The 25,333-nt window shown below is 42.0% G+C and overlaps 1 protein-coding gene across 1 annotated transcript in view; it reads right to left on the reverse strand.

Annotated features, from left to right (window-relative positions):
- Positions 1 to 17,914, reverse strand: part of Tcf20 (transcription factor 20) — a gene marked incomplete at its 3' end in the record, with an annotated part of 35,942 nt that extends 18,028 nt beyond the window's left edge. The window contains exon 1 of the mRNA XM_028788775.1: positions 12,140 to 17,914. Coding sequence (XP_028644608.1) covers positions 12,140 to 17,884 — 5,745 coding nt within the window. The remainder of the gene's footprint in view (positions 1 to 12,139) is intronic.
- Positions 17,915 to 25,333: the final 7,419 nt, after the last annotated feature.

Genomic DNA, 25,333 nt, shown 5'->3' on the forward strand with positions numbered 1-25,333 from the left:
ACCTCACGGTCGACAAGAAAGACCACGGAGAGCATGGCTTACCTCACAGTCAACAAGAAAGACCACGGAGAGCATGGCTTACCTCACAGTCAACAAGAAAGCTGACTTCTGACTTGACTTTCTGCTGTACTAGTATGCATTATCTCAATTCATGCCACCACTCTAATCGTTTTGTTTCTAAATTTACTGTTTTATTTCATTTGGTTTTTTGAGATGGAGTTACATGTAAGGTAGCCTTGAACTAATTGTCCAGTTTCTGAGATTACAGGTGTCCACCACCAATGCTAGGCTTACAAACAACAATTTTTAAAAGATATTTTAAAACTTGTAATTGAAAGTCAAGTAAAGTGGTGCATGCTCATAATCCCAGCAATTCATTAAGTTGAAGAGAACTGTTGAACCATTATAGATATCCACTTCAAAATAGGAACAAAAAAGTAGGTTTACAATTGTGCTGGCTAATTTTAGGTCAACTTAGCACAAGCTAGCTAGCACCATTTTGGAAAAGGAAGCCTCACTTGAGAATATGCTAGCACCATATATTGGCCTATGGGCAAGCCTATAGTACATTTTTTAAATTTATGATTGATGCAGGAGGACACAGTTCACTGTGGACAGTGTTAGTCCTAAACTAGTGATCCTGGATGCTATAAGACAGCAGGTGGAAGTAGCCAATAAGTAGCATTCTTCCTGTGGCCTATGCATCTGCTCCTGCCTCCAGGTGCCTGCACTGTTTGAGTTCCTAGCTTGACTTTCCTTGATGATAGACTATAATCTGTAAGATGAAATAAACCCTTTTCTCCCAAAAATGTTCATGATTATGGTGTTTTATCACAGTAACAGAAACCAGCTAAGCTGGATGATGGCAGCACCTGCCCTTAATTCCAACACTTAGGAGGCAGAGGCAGGCCAGTATCTGTGAGTTCAAGGCCAGGTTGGTCTACAAATCAGTTGCAGGACAGCTAGAAGAGATCCTATCTCAGGGGAAAAAAGAAAAAAAGGAAGGAAGGAAAGAAGGGAGGGAGGGAAGGAGGGAAAAGGGAAGAAAGAAGGAAGAAAGGAAGGAAGGAGGAAAATTCTAAGACAATTCAAAATAAACTAAAGAAAATTCTGGTTGGTCAGATAACACAGGTAAATTATCCAATACTTGAACCTATGCTAACAATCTTCACTTTAGTGGGCAGCAGAGGTGCATGCCTTTAATCCCAGCACTCAGGAGGCAGAGGCAGGTGGATCTCGTAAGTTTGAGGCCAGCCTGGTCTACAGAGCAAGTTCCAGGACAGCCAAGGTACACAGAGAAAGCCTGTCTTAAAAAAGAGAAAACAAGCCTTTTGGCTGGGGCACGTGAGACATCCTTGAGGAGCCACTGCACTCAGAACAGCGGGTAAGATCCCCCTCCCACTACCCTTTGCCCCAGAGCTACATCTGGGAGCCTGGGGGACTCAGGACTCATCAGCCACCCAAACCCCACCCCTCCGAAATGCCACTTCCTTTCCCTCGATTGTACTTTCGGCTGGGGCAGACAGCTAGCTGATCTGCTCCCGTGAAGACACCATATCCTGAGCCATCCTAGAGGAACCACTGCACTCAGAGCAGCAGGATTTCAGGATCCCAGAAGTGGCCTGAGTCCCAGGAGTTCTTCCACTCAGGAGTTCAGGCTTACAGGATCACAGAGACATCTGGACTCTGAGGAGTTCTGACACAAGCAAGATAACTGGAAAGACAGGCTCAGAGACAGTGAGTACAGGTAGCACTAGAGTTAACCATATGGCGAAAGGCAAGCGCAAGAAAATAAGCAATAAAAACCAAAGTTACTTGGCATCATCGGAATCCAGTTCTCCCACCATAGCAAGCCCTGAATACCCCATCACACTGGAAAAGGATTCAGAATTAAAATGACTTCTCATGATGATGATAGAGGACTTTAAGAAAGATATAAATAACACTCTTAAAGAAGTACAGGAGAGCCAGGTAGTGGTGGCGCACACCTTTAATCCCAGCACTTGGGAGGCAGAGGCAGGTGGATTTCTGAGTTCAAGGCCAGCCTGGTCTACAGAGTGAGTTCCAGAACAGCCAGGGCTACACAGAAAAACCCTGTCTCAAAAAGCAAAAAAACAAAAACAAAACAAAAACAAAAAAAACAAAAACAAAAACTAAAACAAAAAAAAAGTACAGGAGAACACAGGTAGAAGCCCTTAAAGAGGAAACACAAAAATCCCTTAAAGAATTGCAAGAAAACACAACCAAACAGGCGAAGGAATTAAACAAAACCATCCATGATCTAAAAATGGAAGTAGAAACAATAAAGAAATCTCAAAGGGCCGGGCGGTGGTGGCGCACGCCTTTAATCCCAGCACTTGGGAGGCAGAGGCAGGTGGATTTCTGAGTTCGAGGCCAGCCTGGTCTACAGAGTGAGTTCCAGGATAGCCAGGGCTATACAGGGAAACCCTGTCTCAAAAAACCAAAAAAAAAAAAAAAAAAGAAATCTCAAAGGGAGACTACCCTGGAGACAGAAAACCTAGGAAAGAGATCAGGAGTCACAGACACAAGCATCACCGACAGAAGAATACAAGAGATAGAAGAGAGAAGCTCAGGTAAAGAAGATACCATGGAAAACATTGACACAACTGTCAAAGAAAATGCAAAATGCAAAAAGCTCCTAACCCAAAACATCCAGGAAATCCAGGACAAAATGAGAAAACCAAACCTAAGAATAACAGGTATAGATGAGAGTGAAGATTTCCAACTTAAAGGGCCAGTAAATATCTTCAACAAAATTAGAGGAAAACTTCCCTAACCTAAAGAAAGAGATGTCCATGAACATACAAGAAGCCTACAGAACTCCAAATAGACTAGACCAGAAAAGAAATTCCTCCTGACACATAATAATCAAAACATCAAATGCACAAAACAAAGAAAAAATGCTAAAAGCAATAAGGGAAAAAGGTCAAGTAACATATGAAGGCAGACCTATAAGAATTACACCAGACTTCTCACCAGAGACTATAAAAGCCCGGTGATCCTGGACTGATACTATATAGACCCTAAGAGAGCACAAATGCCAGCCCGGACTACTATACCCAGCAAAACTCTGAATCAATATGGATGGAGAAACTAAGATATTCCATGACAAAACCAAATTTACACAATATCTTCCCACAAATTCAGCACTTCAAAGGATAACTGATGGAAAACTCCAACACAAGGAGGGAAACTACAACCTAGAAAAAGCAAGGAAGTAAACTTCCAACAACCCCAAATGAAGATAGCTACACAAACATAATTCCACCTCTAATAACAAAAATAACAGGAAGCCACAATCATTTTTCCTTAATATCTCTTAGCATCAATGGACTCAACTCTCCAATAAAAAGATGCAGACTACCAGCCTGGATACATAAAAAGAACCCAGAATTTTGCTGCATATAGAAAACTCACCTCAGTGACAAAAAGACAGACCCTACCTCAGAGTAAAATGATAGAAAACAATTTTTGAAGCAAATGGTCCCAAGAAACAAGCAGGAGTAGCCATTCTAATATCAAATAAAATCAACTTTTAACCAAAAGTCATCAAAAAAGATAAGGAAGGATACTTCATACTCATCAAAGGAAAAATCTACCAAGATGCAGTCTCAATTCTGAACATCTATGTTCCAAAAGCAAGGGCACCCACATACATACAAGAAACTTTACTAAAGCTCAAAGCACACATTGCATGACACACAATAATAGTGGGGGATTTCAACACCCCACTCTCAGCAATGGACAGATCATGGAAGCAGAAACTAAACAGAGACACAATGAAATTAACAGAAGTTATGAACCAAATGGATTTAACAGATATCTACAGAACATTTCATCCTAAAACAAAAGAATATACCTTTTTCTCCAAAATAGACCATATAATTGGTCACAAAACAGGCCTCAACAGATACAAAAAGATTGAAATAATCCCTTGTATCCTATCATATCACCACACACTAAGGCTGGTTTTTAATAATGACAAAAACAAGGAAAGCCCACATACACATGGAAACTGAACAACATTCTACTCAATGATGACTTGGTCAAGGAATAAAGAAAGAAATGGAAGACTTTATAGAATTTAATGAAAATGAGGACACATCATACCAAAATTTGTGGGACTCCATGGAAGCAGTGCTAAGAGGAAAACTCATAGCTCTAAGTACCTACAAAAAGAAACTAGAAAGAGCACACACTAACAACTTGACAGCACACCTGAAAACTCTAGAACAAAGAGAAGCAAATACACCCAAGAGGTATAAACGGCAGGAAATAAACTCAGAGCTGAAATCAACCAACTAGAAACAGAAAGAACTATACAAAATATCAACAAAACCAGGAGCTAGTTCTTTGAGAAAATCAACAAGACAGATAAATCCTTAGCCAGACTAACCAGAGGGCACAGAGACAGTATCCAAATTAATAAAATCAGAACTGAAAAGAGAGACATAACAACAGAAACTGAGGAAATTAAAAAAAATCATCAAATCTTACTACAAAGGCCTATACTCAACAAAACTGGAAAATCTGGATGAAATGAACAATTTTCTAGACAGATACCAGGTACCAAAGTTAAATCAGGAGCAAATAAACCATTTAAACAGTCCCATAGCCCCTAAAGAAATAGCAGCAGTCATTAAAAGTCTCCCCACCAAAAAAAGCCCGGGACCAGATGATTTTAGTGCAGAATTCTATCAGACCTTCAAGAAAGACCTAATACCAATTCTCTTGAAACTATTCCACAAAATAGAAACAGAAGGAGCACTACCCAATTTGTTCTATGAAGCTACAATCACTGTCATACCTAAACCTCACAAACACCCAAAACAGAAAGAGAACTTCAGACCAACCTCCCTTATGAATATCGATGCAAAAATACTCAATAAAACTCTCAGAAACCAAATCCAAGAACACATCAAAACAATCATCCATCATGATCAAGTAGGCTTTATCCCAGAAATGCAGGGATGATTCAATATTCAGAAATCCATCAATGTAATCCACTATATAAACAAACTTAAAGAAAAAAAACACATGATCATCTCACTAGATGTGGAGAAAGCATTTGACAAAACTCAACATCCCTTCATGATAAAGTCTTGGAAAGATCAGGAATTCAAGGTCCATACCTAAACATAGTAAAAGTAATACACAGCAAACCAGTAGCCAACATCAAACTAAATGGAGAGAAACTTGAAGCAATCCTACTAAGATCAGGGACTAGATAAGGCTGCCCACTCTCCCTCTACCTATTCAATATAGTACTGGAAGTCCTAGCTAGAGCAATTAGACAACAAAAAGAAGTCAGAAAACAAATAGGAAAGGAAGAAGTCAAAATATCACTATTTGCAGATGATATGATAAGAATACTTAAGTGACCCCAAAATTTCCACCAGAGAACTCCTAAACCTGATTAAAAAAAAAAAAATCTTCAGCAAAGTGGCTGGTTATAATAAAATCAACTCAAACAAATCAGTAGCCTTCCTCTACTCAAAAGATAAACAGGCTGAGAAAGAAATTAGGGAAATGACACCCTTCACAATAGTCACAAATAATATAAAATACCTTGGTGTGAATCTAACCAAGCAAATGAAAGATCTGTATGACAAGAACTTCAAGTCTCTGAAGAAAGAAATTGAAGAAGAACTCAGAAGATGAAAAGATCTCCAATGCTCATAGATTGGCAGGATTAATATAGTAAAAATAGCCATCTTGCCAAAAGCAATCTACAGCAATCCGCATTAAAATCCCAACTCAATTCTTCAGTTAGAAAGAGAAACTCTCAAATTCATTTGGAATAACAAAAAACCCAGGATAGTGAAAACTATTCTCAACAATAAAGAACTTCTGGAGGAATCACCATCCCTGACCTCAAGCTGTACTACGGAGCAATAGTGATAAAAACTGCATGGTATTGGTACAGAGACAGGCAGGAAGATCAATGGAATAGAATTGAAGACCCAGAAATGAACCCACACACCTATGGTCACTTGATCTTTGACAAAGGAGCTAAAACCATCCAGTGGAAAAACGACAGCATTTTCAACAAATGGTGCTGGTTCAACTGGAGGATAACATATAGAAGAATGCAAATCGACCCATTCTTATCTCCTTGTACAAAGCTCAAGTCCAAATGGATAAAGGACCTTCACATAAAACCAGATACACTGAAACTACTAGAAGAGAAGGTGGGGAGGAATCTTGAATACTTGGGCACAGGGGAAAAGTTCCTGAGCAGAACACCAATGGCATATGCTCTAAGATCACGAATTGACAAATGGGACCTCATAAAATTGCAAAGTTTCTGTAAAGCAAAGAACACCATCAATAGAACAAAGCGGCAAGCCAGACAGTGGTGGCGCACACCTTTAATCCCAGCACTTGGGAGGCAGAGGCAGGCGGATTTCTGAGTTCAAGGCCAGCCTGGTCTACTGAGTGAGTTCCAGGACAGCTAGAGCTATACAGAGAAACCCTGTCTCGAAAAACAAAGAAAAAAACAAAACAAAAGAACAAAGCAGCAACCAACAGATTGGGAAAAGATGTTTACCAATCCCACATTCAACAGAGGGCTAATATCCAATATATACAAAGAACTCAAGAAATTAAGACTCCAGACAACCAAACAACCCTATTAAAAAATGGGGTACAGAGCTAAAGAAAGAATTCTCAACTGAGGAAACCTGAATGGCAGAGAAGCACCTAAAGAAATGTTTGGCATCTTTAGTCATCAGGGAAATGCAAATCAAAACAACCCTGAGATTCTACCTCACACCAGTCAGAATGGCTAAGGTCAAAAACTCAGATGATAGTAGATGCTGTCAAGACTATGGAGAAAGAGGAACACTCCTCCATTGTTGCTGGGATTGCAAGATATTGCAGCCACTCTGGAAATCAGTCTGGCGGTTCCTCAGAAAATTGAACATAGATAGCATTACCTAAGGACCCAGCTATACCACTCCTGGGCATATACTCAGAAGATGCTCCTACACATAGCAAGGACATATGTTCCACTATGTTCATAGCAGCCTTATTTATTAATAGCCAGAAGCTGGAAAGAACCCAGATGTCCTTCAACAGAGGAATGGATAAAAAAATGTGGTACATTTACACAATGGAGTATTACTCAGCTATTAAAAACAATGAATTCGAGAAATTCTTTAGGTAAATGATGGAACTAGAAAATATCATGCTGAGTGTGGTAATCCAATCACAAAAGAACACACATGGTATTCACTCGTTGATAATTGGATATTAGCCCAGAACCTTGAAATATCCAAGATTCAACTCACAGACCACATGAAGCTCATGAAGAAGGAAGACCAAGTGTGGGTGCTTCAGTCCTTCTTAGAAGAAGTAACAAAATACTCAAGGGAGCAAATATGGAGACAAAGTGAGGGACAGAAACTGAAGGAAGGGCTGTCTGGAGACCATTCCACCTGGGTATCCATCCCATATGCAGTCACCAAAGGTAGACTCTGATGTGGATGCCAGGAAGTGCATGCTGACAGAAGCCTGATATAGCTGTCTCCTTAGAGGTCTAACAGAGTCTGACATATTCAGAGGTAGGTGCTCACAGCTAACCACTGAACTGATCAAAGGGTTCCCAATGGAGGAGTTAGAAGACTGAAGGAGCTGAAGGGGTTTCTGGCCCCATGAGGAGAGCAACAATACCAACCAACCAGAGCTCCCAGGGTCTAAATCACCAGCCTGGGAGCACATAGGGAGGGACTCATGACTCCAGCTGTATATGTAGGGGAGGATGGCCTTGTCGGCATAAGTGGGAAAGGAGATCTTTGGTCCCATGAAGGCTGGACACCCAGTAGAAAGGAATTCATGGGTGGGGAGGTGGAAGTGTGGGGGGAGGGGGTAGGTAGGGGCACATCCTCATAGAAGCAGGAGGAGGGGGGATGAGACAGGGAGTTCCTGGGCAAGGGGAGATGAGGTAAGGGGATAACATCTGCAATGTAAATAAAATATCCAATTAAAAAAAATTTTTAAAAAAATTTAAAAAAAAAGACTCTTCAATATAATCTTTAGTATACTGGCTGAAAATTTTTAAACATACATACATACATACATACATACATACATACATACATTTATTTATGTGATTTGAATAAGAATGCCCCCCAACTCGACCCCCACACCCTCTAAACTCCACCTACCCCTAAACTCATATATTTGAATGTTTGGTAGACAACTGGTGGAACTGTTTTGGAAGGATTAGATGTCACTGGGGGAGTGGGCTCTGAGGTTTGAGAAAGTTAGCTCTTCATCTCGTTGCCTTGTAGCTGCTGCTTCAACATGTAAGCTCCCAGCAGCTACTCCAGTGCCATGCTCCCTGCCATGATAATCGTGGACTAAAGCTATTAAACCGTAAGCAAGCCCCCAATAAGCTTTCTTATGTAAGTTGCCTTGGTCATGTTGCCTCGTCACCACAACTGAAGACTTAGTATGTACGTGGGTACATGTGTGCCATAGCACATGTGGAGGTCGTAACTTGTGAGTTTTCTCTTTTTCTACCACATGGCTTCCAACTCAGGTTGTTGGAGGCCTGCTGGCAAGTAGCTTTATGGGTAAAGCTGCCTCTAAGTTAAAAAAAAAAAAAAAAAAACTTTAACCAAAACCCTGTTCTTTACATATATATTATTCTCATTTTCTCTTCCTTCCCTTCGCCCCCCCCAAGTGAGTAAGGGTGTGTGTGTGTGTGTGTGTGTGCTGTGGGTAGAGATTCTTCAAGAGGATGGCAAAAGTACACTTGGGAAAGGAAAGGGTACAGTAGACAAAGCATAGAGAAGAAACAGTACAGAGCAAAGAGGACATGTAACCAGATCCTCATCTTCCACCCGGACTACAAATCCTCATATTCCTAAGTGTCTCAAGAACACTATATATAAATCAATTGCAATGTACCCATCTTGAGAAGTAAAAATCTCCACAACACTTTCATGTTAAGTCACGGCAGAATCATGTTTTTACCAACGCATATAAACAGTTTGTAAACTTGAGCAGAAGTAAAGGGAACAATACAGAGATGAGACAGACTCAGAGGAGCCATACTGAGAGAGGGAGAAAAGGGAAGCCCAGCACCCTCTCCAGTTGTTTAAACACTTTTCTTTGTTTGTTTTTTGAAAAAGGATCTTACTATGTAGCCTTGGCATACCTGAAACTCACTATGCAGACTAGACTGGCCACAAACTCACAGGGATCTAACTACCTCTGCCAAAAAAAGAAAAACAGTCAGTCAGTTGTCATAATCAATGAATGCTTAAAAATCCTTGCAGTTGGGAAGCTGAGATAGAAGGATCAGGAAGTCAAAGGCAGGTTTTGCTACATAGATCCTGTTCCCTAACCCCACCCCCACCTTCCAGAAAAAGATAAGGAAGAAGGAAGAGGGGGAGGAGGAAGAGAGGAAGAAGAGGAGAGGAAGAGAGGAAGAGAAAGCCAGGAAAGAAAGACATTAGCAGAAAGTCAACTAAGTTGACTTTTAAGCATAAAAATAACTATTTTTCCTTACCATTTTATTGGGTAGCTGACAAGAATACTACAGATGTTCAAGTATATTGAAAACTTAAAGATGTAAACTAAACATCAGTAGAAGAGATAGGAAAGAAGCTGAAAACTGCGGTTTGAGACTTAACAGTGGTCAATTGCTGGCACTGTCACAGAATGAGATGTCTTTATATCAAACCTAAAAACAGAACTTTGGCTCAAATCTACTACAAAGGAGCACAAAGTTAAATATTTCTTTACATCATTCTCCCTAAATTAAGCATTTCACATTTCTATCCTTCAAAGTATAAAATTAAAGTACTTCTGAAACAGTTGTGATTACAACTCCAGCTCTAAAAATCACAAAGTACTTTCAGCATTCCCACCATGTAGGTCCCAGGGATGGAGCTGAGGCTTATCAGCTTTGGCACCAAGCACCACTGCCTGCTTGGGCCCTGAAATGCTAGGTTTTTTGTTGATGATGTTAGTCACTAAAAGTTGTAAAGGAAGGACTAGGAAAGACAATCACATTTGGTCTATCTGTTCCAATATTCCAGATTTTATTAGGATCAAATCTGACAAGAAGTAGGCTAACATTCTGAGTGGCAATTTTAGTGTTTTCACTTAAATGCTGTTCATCATTCACCCTTTAGAAGAAGGTGCTAATTGTGATTTAAGGTGGCTGCATCATTTATAAAGTGCCTTTTACTTTCTATAACACTGACTACAGATTTAGACACAGGGTAACGATTTGGCTTGATTATGGGTAACCAATAATCTGATTAGATATAGTAGACTGAAATGCATTTACACACATAATCCCTTCCCACAAAGCGAAGTGGATAACTCACCAGGTATATTACTGCTAGTTTCTCTATCAACTTGACAGACACTAAAGTCATTTGGGAAGACAGAACCTCAATTAATAAAATGCCTCCACCAGATTGGCCTTTAGGCAAGACTGTGGTACATTTCCTTGACTAGTTATTGTTGTGGGAGAACCAGACCCACCATAGGTGGTAATACTACTGAACCTGTGGGTTTTGAATTATATAAGCAAATAGACTGAGCAAACCAATAAGCAGTGTTGCTCTGTGGCCCCTGCATCAGTTCCTACCCCCAGGTTTCTGCCTTCAGTTCCTGTCCTGACTTCCCTGGATGATGGACTATAAGCTGAAAGATGAAATAAACTCTTTCCTCCCCATGTTGCTTTTAGTCATGGTATTTTATCACAGCAACAGGAACCCTAAGACATGAGGTTAATGAGGATGTGAAGAAGAAAGCATACAAATTCTGAAAGCTAACGACTAGATTCAATGATCCACTGGACTCAAAGGAAGCAGAGAAAAAAGTGTAATAGAGGAACAACCAGAAAGACAAATGAACCGGCAGCCCAGACCCTAGAAAGGCCCAGGTTTTTAAAAAAGGGTGTGTGTGAGATGGGGCTGGAACATGGGAGTGCTAGCTCAAAGTCTGAGAGAGGAAGTAAAACTTTCTAACTCAACCCAACTTAATTAGGAAAACTGTCCTCTCCAAAGGAGCACGGAGTATACTGATAACAAGTAGAGAGATGTCAAGTCTACACAGTGAATGCTTTATCCATGCTGTAGCAGAGACTCCTAAATAATCACTCTTTAGCATCTTTTTCTCTTGTGTGAAGTCATGAATAACCAATCTTTTACAATAATCTAACAAGAAAGGAAGAAAACAAAGGCATTTGACTTAAAAAAAAAACTTAAAAAAATTCAAAAATAAACTACTAACAGATGATGCTCTCTTAAATAAAAGTCTAATTTAAGAAAAAGGAAGGGATGAAAACAGCAGAGTCTTAGCAGCAAAGAAAGTGGTAATGATGAGCCAGTCTAGAATAAGAACTAAAAAGCAGATCTAGAGAATATTCCAACTGCAAAGTAAGGGCTAGAAGAACATAGCTTAATAAAATAAAAGGTGCTAGGCAGTGTTGGAGCTTGACTTAATCTGGCCCTTGGGCAGCAGAGGCAGGCAGATCTCCAATTCGAAGCCAGCCTGATCTACAGTGTAGTTCCAAGCCTACACTGAGAAATCCTGTCTCGAAAAGAGCAAGCACCAGGTGTGGTGGTTCATGTCTGAAATCGTAGAACTTAAAAGGCTGAAACAGGAGGACTGAGTTCAAGGTCAGCCTGGTCCACATAGTAAGACCCTGCACCAAATCAAATAAAACTAAAGAAAACCAAAGCAATGAAATGTTTTAGAAAAAAAGGAAATGTAACCAGTATAAATTTGTCAGTACCACACATTGGAAAATAATTTATAAAAATTAACAAACTAAATGGTAGTAAAATATTACTCAGAAAACTAGCTGAAGTACTTATAAAACCTGCACTGCTGAAAGTGAAAGACCCCTAACATGCAAGAATCAAGGTTGAGAAAGGGTAAAACAGGGACCCCTTGTTTCCTGAATTTTCATAGGCAAAATGACTTTATTGATGAAAATATAAACTACACCTTCTAAAATCACTTTTCTGTTTATCATTTGCATCAAGGAAAGAACCTGTGAACTCTAAGAACAAAGACCAAGGTGTAAGAAACAGGACCAAAGTGAAGTGACAAGAACTCAAGCTGGTAAGGGGTTTCTCTTACTCACCATCTCTCTGGCGATTTCCAGCGCTTCCTGCAGGCCATAGAGCCTGCCACAGACCAGGTAGATTCCATTGGCCCAGAGAATACAACCCTCATGGACCCAAAATTCGTTGCTGTCAAGAGGTAGTTCAGGGATTTGTAACTCCAGCTCAGGACCACCTTCTGAAGTGGTAGGTGCGGAGGGCTTTGTGTCTGAGACAGTCTTTTCACTGCTGCCCTCAGCAGCTGCTTTTTTACAAGGGAGCCCCCTGGACAGGGACCGAGGACCTCCACCACAGTCTTCTGAGCGGTGGCGCCGCTTGAACCTAGGATGAGCAGCCAGGCTCCTCTGCTCCTTCTGTTGCTGCTGCTCCTCCTCCTCCTCAGTGTCAGTTTTAGAACCATTAGAAGCGCTTTTGTGCCGAACCTTGACTTTGCTCTGCATTTCTGTGGACCTCTTAGGAGGTGGATTCTTCGGCAGAGTGGCTGCATAATCTTGGGGATAAAAGGGTCCAAAGAGGTCACCCATGTTACGGTAACTGGCCCACTTGCCACAGAGACAGCAAACCAGGTGCCCCATAACAGAAGATTCTGTTACCACAGGCCCCTGCAGCATAAAGGATGAAGCTGGGAGCACCTTGCTTTCTGTGCTGCTGGGGGGAGGGGTCAGAGACCTCTGACCCTTCCGGCTCCTCACCAATTTGGTCTGTTCTTCTTCTTCAGCATTTATGATTGTACAAACAGCTCCAAGTTCACACTTATTTACTACATGGATGTAAGGGAAGAAAGACTTGTTCTTGGCATCGGTTTTATCTAGCGGCTGGGTAGCATACTTTAGCTTGATCTCTGGTTCTTGAGGTTCTACAATGGGAACCGCTTGTTTGGTTTTCCGCTTCCGTGGCTGGGCCCCAGGCTTCCTTCTCTCCCGCCTTTGCCTTTGTTTTTTTGGCTTTGGCTCTCCATCTGCAGAACTTTCTGGCATCTGAGGGGGCTGAGGGGGTGGAGGTGGTTGCTGCTGCTGTTTCTTTTGCTTATTCACACTACCGATTGGTCTCCCCTTTTTCTTTCCTGATGGGAAATACCCTTTTGGGGGGAAACTTTCTTGTTTGGGTGAAATCATGACTGTATCATTCTCTTTCTCTTCAGCCTTGGGGTTTGCCTCAGGGGCCAATATGCCCACTGGAGCTACATTCTTTGAGTCAGGAAAGATTAGTGGTGCTGCTCCACTCAGGGAACCATCTGGTCTCCCTTGGTTACCACCAGGCTTCTGTGAAGCTGTGGATGTCATAGTACCAGAGGGTTCCTTTCCAGTAGAAGCTGTTTCTACATGTGCCTCTGTCTTGACTTTGTCATCCCCACTGCCACACCACTCTTCGGAAGGCCCTGGAAGAGGCTTTTCAACATTTGATTCCTGGTTTGTTGCACTGACTAGGTCAGAAACCACTTCACCCTTTCGCTTTTCCATCTCAGCATCTTGAGTAGCCACAGTTCCACCTTCAGGAGGACCACTCTTTAGAGATAGTATATCATCCAGTGTGACTGTGTCTCCCCCAGCCTCAGCACTGTTTGCAGATGCACTCCTCCTAATATTTGGGGATGTGATCTTCTGAACTATAGCTTCCAATTTTAATCCCCGTCCTTTCCGTGGGGGCAGTATTTTGGTCTTAGCAGGGCTTGTCAGTGTAACAGCAGGACAGTTTCTATTGTCTGGGTTTGGAAGGTCCTTGGAAGCATCTCTCTTAGGGATAGCCTTGATGTCCTGACTGTGAGAAAGATGGCTGTAGGAATTGTATGCTTTATCGGCACCTTCTTTTGATGGGTGGAGGAGGCGCCCTTTATCATCAGTGTTACTGTTTTTTACATCTTGTGACTGTCTCTTACTGGGAATAGGGGAGATAAAAGAACGAACCCGCCTCCGCATGATTAAGGGATTTTGAGAAGAATGATCCTCTTGACCAGGAAGCCGTAACATTACGTTACTAGGTTTGGATGACTGTGCAGACTCAGCTAGTCCATGTCCATCTGGCTCATGGGGTGGCCCATACCGTTTTTGATTAGACATTCCTGTAGGACCACTGCTTTTGGCTGGAGAAGTTTGCCGAGAAAGATCCCAACAAGACTCTTGTAACTTCTGAGAGCTGTGCTTCAATTCCATGCTTTTGGCAGGCAGACCATCACTAGACATGAGACAGCGCCCAGCTTCCTGAGTGCTTGAATCATGGTATGTACCTACTGGTGGGCCATACATCATACCATCCTTGTCATTTTTCAGGGGGCTCCGTACTCTGTCAAGAAACTGCTGCTGCCGAGGGCTCTTCCGTGGCCCCTCCTGCCTATGTTGTGCAGCAGCAATCACTCCCTGAGCAGAGCTGCTGGCCCAATCTTTATACTCCTCTTGTTGCTGTTGGTACATCTGTCTCTTATAATGGAGCTGGGAATTCAAACCAGTATTAGGGTCCCCATAAGCATGAGCCCTGGCGTTTGTGTGGTAAGCAGAGGCCAGGCTTTCTGAGTTGGGGGAAAAAGGAGCATGTAAAGAACTCCTATTGGCCCTCTCTGAAAAGGTCATATGTGGGTTCATGTGATGAGGGTCTCCCCCTGGGCCTCTGCTCCTGCCTGGAGACATCTTCAATTTTTCTGCAAAGTCATGGTACTGCGAAGAGGACCGACCCCTCATAGTCTCCCGGCTACCAACTCTACCAGGGACTCGTCGCATTGGTGTGGACCTGCTATCTTGTGGGCCATAGTCCGAAATGGAATCGTGGGCTGCTGCTCCAGGACTGGCATTGCCACGATAAGTCTCATGCTTGATGCTGGTAGGATGGCAGTGGTCTCCAGATTTCTTGTTGAAACTAGCTTGAGATTTGGATTGTTCAAAGTCTTCCTCTTTTATCTGCCCACTCTGGGATTTCAATTTTGTTTCCATGGACACCAACCCACCAGGAAGAATGACTGACTGACTTAAACTTGGGTTGAGACGTTCATTCCTCCCAATTCTGGCATCAGCACCCATGTGTCCCAATGAGTGAGCCCCTGGGTCCCTGACAATCTGTCTTAGTGGGGATATATCACAGATTACTGACCTTCTTTCAGAAAGGGATCCCCCAGGCTCATGGGCTGATGATGGAGGTTCTATCTCAAACTTCCTGGGAATGGGATAGTCAGACAAATTGATCTGTTTCATTTCAGGAGCTGTGCTGCTTGATTTCCTTTCCCATGGTCCCCAGTGGGGATTTTCCAACAGGGATCCAATACTCTTGTTCAAAAGGCCCCTGCTAGCTAATTCATTGGTTTGACTGACTAAGATGTTGGGCCTTGCAGTTCCTTCCAGACCACTAGCTATCCCTTGATGTTCCTGAGTACTTCTAGGATACCTTCTGTCAGGGTGGTGGTGGTAGCCCTGAAGCACTTCCTGTAGGAGACTTGGGAACTTCTCATTTCTACCCTTTCGCTCCCCATGGCTACCAAAATCCCCCTTTTCTTGTCCTGAAGGATACTGAGGAAAACCACTGACATTTCGAGGTACAGCTGACCCAAAACTCTCTTTGTAACTATAGCGCAAACTTCCAGGAGACTTGCTAGGCTCAGTCCTGCCTGTGAAACTTGGGCCTACTGCAGAGTGGCTACTCTGGCCATTTCCCTCTCCATTGTGGTTAGAGCTATTATTATCACCATTCTTGTTTCCTTTGCTCCCTCCTCCTAGAGGATCTGGCTGTGGAAGTGATGTGTGGCTGATCTCCTTTATACCACTATTGCTAGGTGGTCTCTGACTGGCAGCAGGATCATCCTCTTGGGAGCCTTTATCTTGTCCACCAGATTTTTCTACCCGACCTGTCATGGCTTCTCGGGAGACAATCACCCCAACTGTCTTCTCATTGACTTTTGTGTTCCCCTCAGATGACAGTGATGTGTCCTTAGCACCTGGAGAGGTAGCTTCTTCCCTAGTTGCAGGACTGGTACTGAGCCTAGGAGCCTCATTCTGAGCACCTTGTGTAGGTGAGGAGCCAGCTTTCTCTGAAGCTCCACACTTATAGGTGGTGTCAGAGCTAGTGCTCTGGCCACTTAGCTGCCTCACTCTTTCACCTTGATCTTCTGAACTACTAGAACAACCTCCATCCAATGACTCTGCCATAGGGGATTTTAGTTGTTCTTCAGGCTGTGAGGAGCCTTCTGAGTTTGTACAGCTATCTGCTTTCTTAGATGATGATGAGGGCCTCTTAGAAGTCTTCTTCTGAGGTGTCAAGGCATCAGAAAGTAACATGTGCTGGACAGTATTAGGAAGATTGGCCACCTGAGTACTTAGAGCACTCAAACTACTCAACCCAGGATCAGTCAGCCGCTTTTCCGGCACTCCTTCTAATCCAAACCCTTTGAATCCTGCAGCATGAGAATTAGGACTGGGCATCATTGATGGAGTTGGACTGAGTTGGGGCATTAGCTGTAAAATTCGGTTTCTGGAACTCATGGGCACATTGCCTTGCCCACACTGGAGATTCTCACCACTCTGCATGAGAGGAGAAGGGGTAGAGCTACAGCTTGGAGACTGAACCACAGAAGCAGCTGGAGAAGGGTTAGAAATAGGGCTGAAGTTCTGGTGAAACTGCATAGGGGACCTTACAGGAACCTCAGGCTGGTTGTACTGCCCCACCTGGCTTTGCAGAGGCAGCTTGGCGGCAGCATTTGTGTACTGCATCACATGCTGGGGAGGATGTTGCTGCTGCTGCTGCTGTTGCTGTTGTTGCTGCTGCTGTTGCTGAGGTTGTGGTTGCTGCTGTTGCTGCTGCTGCCCCTGCTGGGTTCCTGGTGGAATCTTTGCCTGTTCAAAATTTTTCATTGACTGAGGTTGATAGCTATAATTTGATTGTGTTCCATAAGCCTGTGCATTAGAACCCACATTATGCCCTTCATACTGAGATCCAGCATTCACACTGTAACTGCCATCATAGCTTTGTCCAGACTGACTAAAACGCTGTGGTGAAGGAAAGGAGGAAGAAGAAGAGGAGGAAGCAGAAGACTGGTAGTGCTGGCCAAACTGACCCACTCTTAACTGATAACCAGCAGAAGACGGCAGAGTTGAGGGCCGTTGCATTGGTTGTAGATGGGATGAACCAGAGGCTGGTTGTCCAGTGGCTTGTGGCAGAGGCTGATGGGATTGGTAAAGCTGTTGTCTCAACTGCTGTACTTGCTGCTGCTGCTGTTGCTGTTGCTGCTGCTGTTGCTGTTGCTGCTGCTGTTGCTGCTGTTGTTGTTGTTGGCTAGAGGCCTGCTGTTGATACTGAGCACTCCCAGGAGAGAAAGGTCCTGTGTAATCCTGCTGATAATGAGACACACCACCAAGGGCAGAGTGCTGTGCTTGAAACTGGCTCACATGACCCTCACTCGCATACTGATTGCCAAAGCTGCTGCCCTGGGGAGGTCCGTAGCTCTGCACAGGCCCAGAAGGCCTTCGCTGAGGAGGCTGTGGGGTTCCTGCTGCCACGGTATCTTTGTTGCCTGCCATATAGTAAAAATCTCCAGCTTCTTTCCTGAAACCCTGATAGCCTTGATGGCCAGAGGTCTCACTAGCCATTGCTGCTGCTGCAGCAGCTGTTCCTCGCCGCCCACTACTGTTGCTGCCAGTGCCACTACTACCACCACCTGCTCCCGCAAAATTCTGGAACATCTGGGCCTGACGAGGGCTGAACTCTTCTATACGGGATGAGCTGTGCACCTCCTGTGGGTAGCTCTGCTGGTTTCCGTGGTAACTGCTTTGCTCCCGAAACGACTGCATACTGTTCAGCAGCACAGCAGCAGGCCAGCAGCCCTCCTAGAAAGTGGGGGAGAAGAAAAAAAAAAAAATGAGACATGCATCTGCTTGACACAAAGACCAGGTCTAAATAACTCAGTGACTAGATAAAGCTGAATGCTTCAATTTCATCTCCTTTTTCCATCCATTTCTAATAAGCAGATAAATGGTCTAAAGAATGAAGGACTCTGTAACACAACAAAGAAAATACTAGGTATACACAAACACATTCAGTATAGTCTTTAAAAAATTCCATTATTAGACAAATGACCCTTACAAATTCAACTGGAGTAAATATTGGAATATGTTATTGTAAGCGAATAAAAACAATTTTTATTAATCTTCAGTTACTGTTGGGTAACAAAAGCCCATTTGATTTATTCTCACTCATTAGACTGACCACGAAAACTGAGGAGCTTCAAATAATGATGGAACAGTTATTTCAGGAGCTGAAGCCTACTCCAATCACTGGCTGAGACACAGAAGCATCCTGAGAACCAAAGCCAGTTCCCCAACATCAACTGCTTATGGTGACTAGTGACTATGGGACACTCAATTTCTTTATTACTATGGATCCCTTATACTGCAGTCACCCATATAAACATCAGATCTGACTGCCTCTTGACATAGAATTGTTTCCAAAGTACCTCTCTTGACCACCTACCCTACCCTCAATTTCCAGGTATTAGGGCTATTCTGATTTAGGCCAGAGAACAGCATTTACTAGTCTTTCCAACTTTTTTTTTCTTTTTTGAGATTTATGAGAAATACCTCTAATTTCCATGTGGCTTTCCATTTGCCAATCTAGTATTTAGTTATTACTATCATCCCTATGGTAAAGAACAAGCATTAGCAGTTAGCAAGGCCTCCCCCTGGGTATCCTGTTTAAAATAGCTACTATGAAACTTAACCTCTGTTCTTCCTTCCTCCCCTACTTGGTTCCCTCAGTCCCAATACAGTTGCAGTCCAGTCTCATAAATTAAAGCAAAGGAATGTTTACTGTCTTATCTCCTTTAAAACTAAAATGAAAGTCCTAATGGGCAGTCTGCTGTTCCTTGCTATAATCTTCATATGCCACTCAACCAAAGGAGCAGAAGGTGCATTGGTTTAAGTAAGAACTAGGCCTTACAGAACTAGCACCATTCAGAGATGCTGCTAAGTGGATGAGAGAAACAAAGTATCATCAATCTAAAAGTACAGCTGGAAGACAAGATGTCTCTAAAATACTTTGGGTCCAGTTCTATAGAAAAAGCCTACTTGCCAGGCGGTGGTGGCGCACGCCTTTAATCCCAGCACTTGGGAGGCAGAGGCAGGCGGATTTCTGAGTTCAAGAGTTCGAGGCCAGTCTGGTCTACCGAGTGAGTTCCAGGACAGCCAGGGCTACACAAAGAAACCCTGTCTCGAAAAACCAAAAAAGAAAAAGCCTACTTAAAATATGGAGACTTCAGAAAAATCACAGTAGAGGTACATCAAACCCTAAACTCTGAAAGCTTGACCCATTTTTTTAAAAGATGTAGTTTATGTGTGTATGTCTGTGAAAGTATACGTTTATGTGTGAGGATGCCCCTGGGGGCCAATTAGAGTAGCAGGCAGTTGTTAGTTGCCCAAGATAGGTACTGAGAATCGAACTCAGATCCTTTGGAAGAGCATCAAAGCATTCTTAACTTCTGAGCCACCTCTCTACTCTCAAAATGTGGATATTTTTTGTTTGGTTGGTTTTTCTGACACACGGTCTATGTACCCCTGGCTGTCCTGAAATTCACCAGACCAGACTAGCCTCAAACTAAGAGCCCAGAGATCCATCTGCCTCTGCCTCCTGAGTGCAAAAATTAAAAAAACTTACTACTGCGCCTGGTTCCTGACACACTTCTAAAATACCTTATATCTAAAATATCTAGATTTGGGACTAAGTATGATTATATAGTCACATGACAAAGCTATTCTTTAAATGTTCGTATACTAAAAATGTCAGTGCCTAAAGAAAAACACTTCTCATCACTTTCAAATGCCTCTGCAACAGTCACCAATCTCCCCATGAGTCTGCTGCAACTATGAACATCTACTTATGTTCAATGCTTAACCCTGTTCCAGTAATTACATGTACTAACTCAATCCTCACAAGCCCAGAACTCTCATTTTACAGATGAAGAAACTGAGGCACAGAATTCATCAAGTTCCTGAGAGCCCAATGTGGCAGCCCCATAGGGCATACTTAGACAGGATTTTTATAAATGAATGAATGAATGATGTGCCCTTGAGTGCTACCCTCTAGTGCTATTCCTGCTGGTTCTCTACCTCCTCCATCATCATTAGGACTGTCAAGCACAATTCCATCATCTAAACTTCCCTTGTTTGTATCACACTTCTAGTTCTTAGAGATTGATGGGGGATAAATTGAACAAAACAAAGTCAGCAGTTAGTTGAAAGTATGAAAAGCTACCTCCAGAGATAATCTTCCTATAAGTACTTTCCATAGTGTTTAGTTTATTCTTCCATAATATCTTCTGAAGGTTTGAATGCATAAACAGTTGTGCCAGCTCCCTATTTTTCCTAACTCAGAGCCACCAAGAGCTAAAGACCACTAAAGAGCAGTTATAAGGTCCAGGACTTGGAGCCTACACATTCCAGTCCCAGTTGTAGACTGTTCTCTCCAGCCTGGTTTGGACTGGTGACCTCACTTTTATAGAAAACTAGAATTAACTTGTTGCCTTTCTGTGATTTAAAAGCATTATTCTCTCCAATTCATTCTTCTCCCCGCCCCCAAAGACCCCTCAAGTACCTTCAAGAGAGTGTCTACCTTTCCAAGTAGATTTAACTATTGACCTATTGCCAGAATGACAGCAGAATACATTCCTTGTTTAAACAACAACAGCAAAAAAGCTTCACTCCTTAAGTTAATTCTATTTACACCCTCTGTAAGGATATACTAACTGTCCTCTAGGTTCCACAGAGACAACAGACAGGCTCTACCACCCTCTGGGTCCTGGCCCAGTTTGGAAACAGTGAAGAAAATTTACTCTCCTGGCCCTGACTAGACAATTTCTGAGGCTAGTAAAGACTTTCCTACCAACAGGCTCTGTCAGATATCTGGCAATCTAAACATTTAGCCATTTTCTCTGAGCTCAGAAATTACTTCTTGCCCTTAAGCTCAGGGGGTATTAACAACTCCCCATGAATGCCAGGACAGAAGATGCTACTTTCCCAGTTTGATTATCCTTCTGCATGGCTGTCCACATCCCCTTCCGTATGCTCAGAAGATCAGGAGCTGGAGCTGGGGCCACAGCTGGGGCTGGGAGTGGCACTACTTTTAAGAGTCTTTTCCAGAAGGTTAAAGTGTACAAAGAGAAGTACAAGGGAGATTAGGAAGACAGAAGAGAAGGAGAGGCTGATATTCCCTGGAGGCAACAGCAGCTGACATAGGCTCCCTACAAACTCCCAAGAATATGTACTATGATCAGTTTCTGATCATCAAGAGCCCAAGGCTTTCCCAATCCAATTCTTCCCATGTTGGACCAATCCTTATTCTTATTGATATTAGAATTAAGTTTTAATAAATTCCTTATACATATTCTTCATAGAATATAAAGCTTCCCCTCTCTTGAACGAACTACAAATGGTACAATTAAATGTGCCTCAAGTTACCAGTTTTAATGTGCCATCTGTTTTCTACTGGGACCCTGATTGATAAAGTATTCTCATTCCCAGAATTTCAGAGTACACTGTTGAGCTGGGGAGTGAAAAACTCCTATTTCATACAAAATGGTATACAACATGGACTAAAAAAGAAACACTTAAGAGATATCAAACAAAGTACATAGCAACATTGCAAGAAATACACAAGGTTCAAGAATAGCAATCAGGAGGTAGGTAATGAGCCAAATGTGGTATAGTCAGCAGAACTCATTAGCCACTATAGCCAAGCAAGGTACCCATGTAATGATGCTAAGTGGTGCCATTTGTAAAAGGAACTGATTTCTACAAAGATGATGTGTATTTATTCTTACAAAAATCAATTTATTTTCTAGCTGAAATTGATTGACAAAAATCAATTGTCTAGCTATATACTGCTTGTTTTAAACTTTTGGGGGCTTTTAAAAAAATTGTAATTTTCCTCATATAGTTTTTGCCCACTTCTGTTTTGAATTATTTTTTGACTTATTTATTTATTTATTTATTTATTTATTTATTTATTTATTTATATGAGTACACTGTAACTGTCTTCAGACACACCAGAAGAGTGCATCAGATCCCATTACAGATGGTTGTGAGCCACCATGTGGTTGCTGGGAACTGAACTCAGGACCTCTGGAAGACTCTTAATGACTCTTAATTTAAAATATGTTGAAGGATTTTCAGAGAGAGAGAGAGGGGGGGGGGGGCGGCCGCGCCTTAAGTGGCAGCAGTGATTGCTGTTTGACTTCATTTTGTCTGTATTTTACTGTGCTGTACTGTTAACAATATTTAAATGAGAAAGAAAATTCAGTGATACCCCAAAGCTCTGGTAACATAGACTGAGAGGGAGAGCTCCCTAGTTAGCCTAAGGCGCAATTAGTCCCACTTTTCTGTCCCCTTTCTGGTAACTGTAGAGCTGTCAGGATCTCCATGTGTCTATTTGAATTGACTTGGGATACCACTATGTATAAGATAGACAGAAAAGGGGATGGGCATGGGGGGGGGGGGTCCAAGAAAAAACATACCCATTGTGTTTTTAACATAGGGTGGGGAATAAGGAAAGAGGGTTTTCCCCCCCCCCCCCCCCGTAACAGGGTTTCTCTACTTAGCCCCAGCTATCCTGGAACTCACAGAGATCCAAGTGCCTCTGCCTTTTTCCAAGTGCTGAAATTAAAGGAATATATCACCACACTCAGCTTTTAGACCGAATTCCTAGAAAAACAAAACAAGCAAAAAACCTGAGCCAGTGATTTGCACAACACTTGGATACTGCAGTGTGCTGGCTGTGAGTTCCTAGTGCAAGGCCTGTCTGGTCATCCTCCACGCCTCTGGGCTTGTGGTGTGCCTTGTACCTCTTCCCCTTTGGCAAAGAAATGCTTTGCTGCCAGCAGGACAGATAGTACAGACAGACACTACTGAGATGATGTAAAATTCAGTAGTCTAAGTCATTAGTATATATAAAATTGTATATAAATATCTATATACAAAGTTATATATATATTTATATATTATATAAAATTTTATTATCTGTGCGTGAGGCCATATGAGTCCTGCCACTGTAGATCATCAAAAGGTTTTCATTTTTCCAAATCATTTCCTTTGTCCTCCATCTATAAGAATGTCCAGTTTTAGCCAGGTGGTGGTGGTGCAAGCCTTTAATCCCAGCACTTGGGAGGCAGAGGCAGGCGAATTTCTGAGTTCGAGGCCAGCCTGGTCTACCGAGTGAGTTCCAGGATAGCCAGGACTACACAGAGAAACCCTGTCTTGAAAAGCAAACAAACAAACAAACAAAAAATGTCCAGTTTTCCTGTGTAATCATAGCACAGGTATACAAATAGTAGACATTTCATGTGGCTAGAATCTTCACCATGATTATGCACTATGTAAGTAGATACACCATAATTTGCTACAGATCCTATTGGAACAATTTTTTTAATATCTTTAGAAATTTGTAAGAATGTTTGCTGCTTAACAAAAAAAAAATTTTAGAAGCCCCCAAAAGTTTAAAACAAGCAGTATTTAGCTAGACAAAATGATCCCGTTTCATAAGTAAAAACTCTTAACAGATTAGTTTAGTAACTATTAATTTCACTTTGAAGCAATCCCAAACACATGGAAAAGTTCTAAGTGCTTATACACCTTTTAATAAGATTGCCCAACTCAGTGTTTTACCTCATTTGTAAGTTTTCTGCATGTCCCAAAGCTACCAGTTCCTAATCACTGTGAGAAACACAAATGACATTCACTCTTCTACATAACTAGAACACAAGCCTCCACATCAGGGAAGTCAACACTAATACTAACACCAATACCAACACTAATACTAATACTGCACTAACACATTAATACTGCTCTACCAATTCAGCCCTCAGGCCTCATCTCAGTTATGAGACTGGCCACATTTCCCCCTCTCTGTGGTCTAACAGTCCATCCAAATGCCATGTCTCTGCTAATGTCTACTGATCTGCAGCAGACACTCATTGTTTTGCTGATTTTTATGTCCCTGTTAGGTCCTTTCATTTCATGGGGTCACCCCTCAGCCTAAGATTGGTTTGCATTTCCTAATGACCAGACTGATGACAACACAGGACATACCACATAAGCAGAACCAACTGCAACCCATCCCCCTATACTGATGATGTTAATCATGTCAAGCCAATGTCTAGCAGGTTCTTCTAAAGTCCTATCATGCTCCTCTTCAAAATAATCACTTTGCTGGAACAATTGTGTCAGTCAATACCTTGTTCTTTGTCAAGTATCAACTAACACTCAACATCCAAATACCCCCCATTTCTATGACACCTGTCAGTTGGTGATACTCTAGCCTTCATTCTGTCTACATTTATCAAAAGGCAGAGCACTGCCTCTTCATCTATTTGACACCCAAAAGTCCCAGATTTAGTCAACTGGAAATCCAAATAACTTTAGTGTCAGCCTGACATGTTTTTGGTCTTTAGAACAACTTGCCGATTTCCTGGCAAAAGACACTTCAAACTCATCTGGTATTTTCCCAGCTCCAACTCCTAGAAGTACCCAATTCCCCAAAGACAATTCCTCTTGAAGGAAGATGATTCAGCAACAAAGATTTAGGTGCTAGGACTGAAACTAAGATGTCTGTATTTCAAGCTAGAAAGTGCTATGTATACATACTTAACATTCCTTTAACTATTTTTACAAAATAGTTACATATTTATAAAAAAAAAAAAACTTATCAGTCCAATTCCAGCCCAACATTTCTCCTCCTTGTCTCTCCACGTTTGTTAATTTCTTTGTCAGACAGTAAGAAACAGTTTCTATAGCCTTCAACAGATACATACAATTTACTTCTTTTGCTCAAGATAAACATCCAAGAATTTCAGTCTCATCTTTGGATGCTGTTCCTACTCTCTCCCTGGCCAGGGATCTTTCCACTGTCTATGTGGGACACTTCTATTACAGTTTGATAAACTAATTCCAAAATTCATCATTATTTTTTAAAAATCTAAGCAACATGGAAAAACAGTAAAACCATTAAAAAGGCAGGATATACATACCCTAACCGTATATTAAAACTTTCAAATGTAATTAAAACAAAAGGTAGATACTGGTATGTTACTCTGGGGTAGAAAAACACAGTTAAACCTCACACCTCATAATACCCATAAAAATAAACTGCAAGTAAATTTAAAAGCTAAACATCTTTTTAAAAATTAAAAGAAAATATGAAAACATTTAGTCTTTGGGATTAAACTGACATTTTGCTTTGGAGGTTTTTATTCAGTT

The sequence above is a fragment of the Grammomys surdaster genome, unplaced genomic scaffold (assembly GCF_004785775.1).
Source record: "Grammomys surdaster isolate TR1022 unplaced genomic scaffold, NIH_TR_1.0 125767, whole genome shotgun sequence".
In the NCBI taxonomy this organism is placed as follows: domain Eukaryota; kingdom Metazoa; phylum Chordata; class Mammalia; order Rodentia; family Muridae; genus Grammomys; species Grammomys surdaster.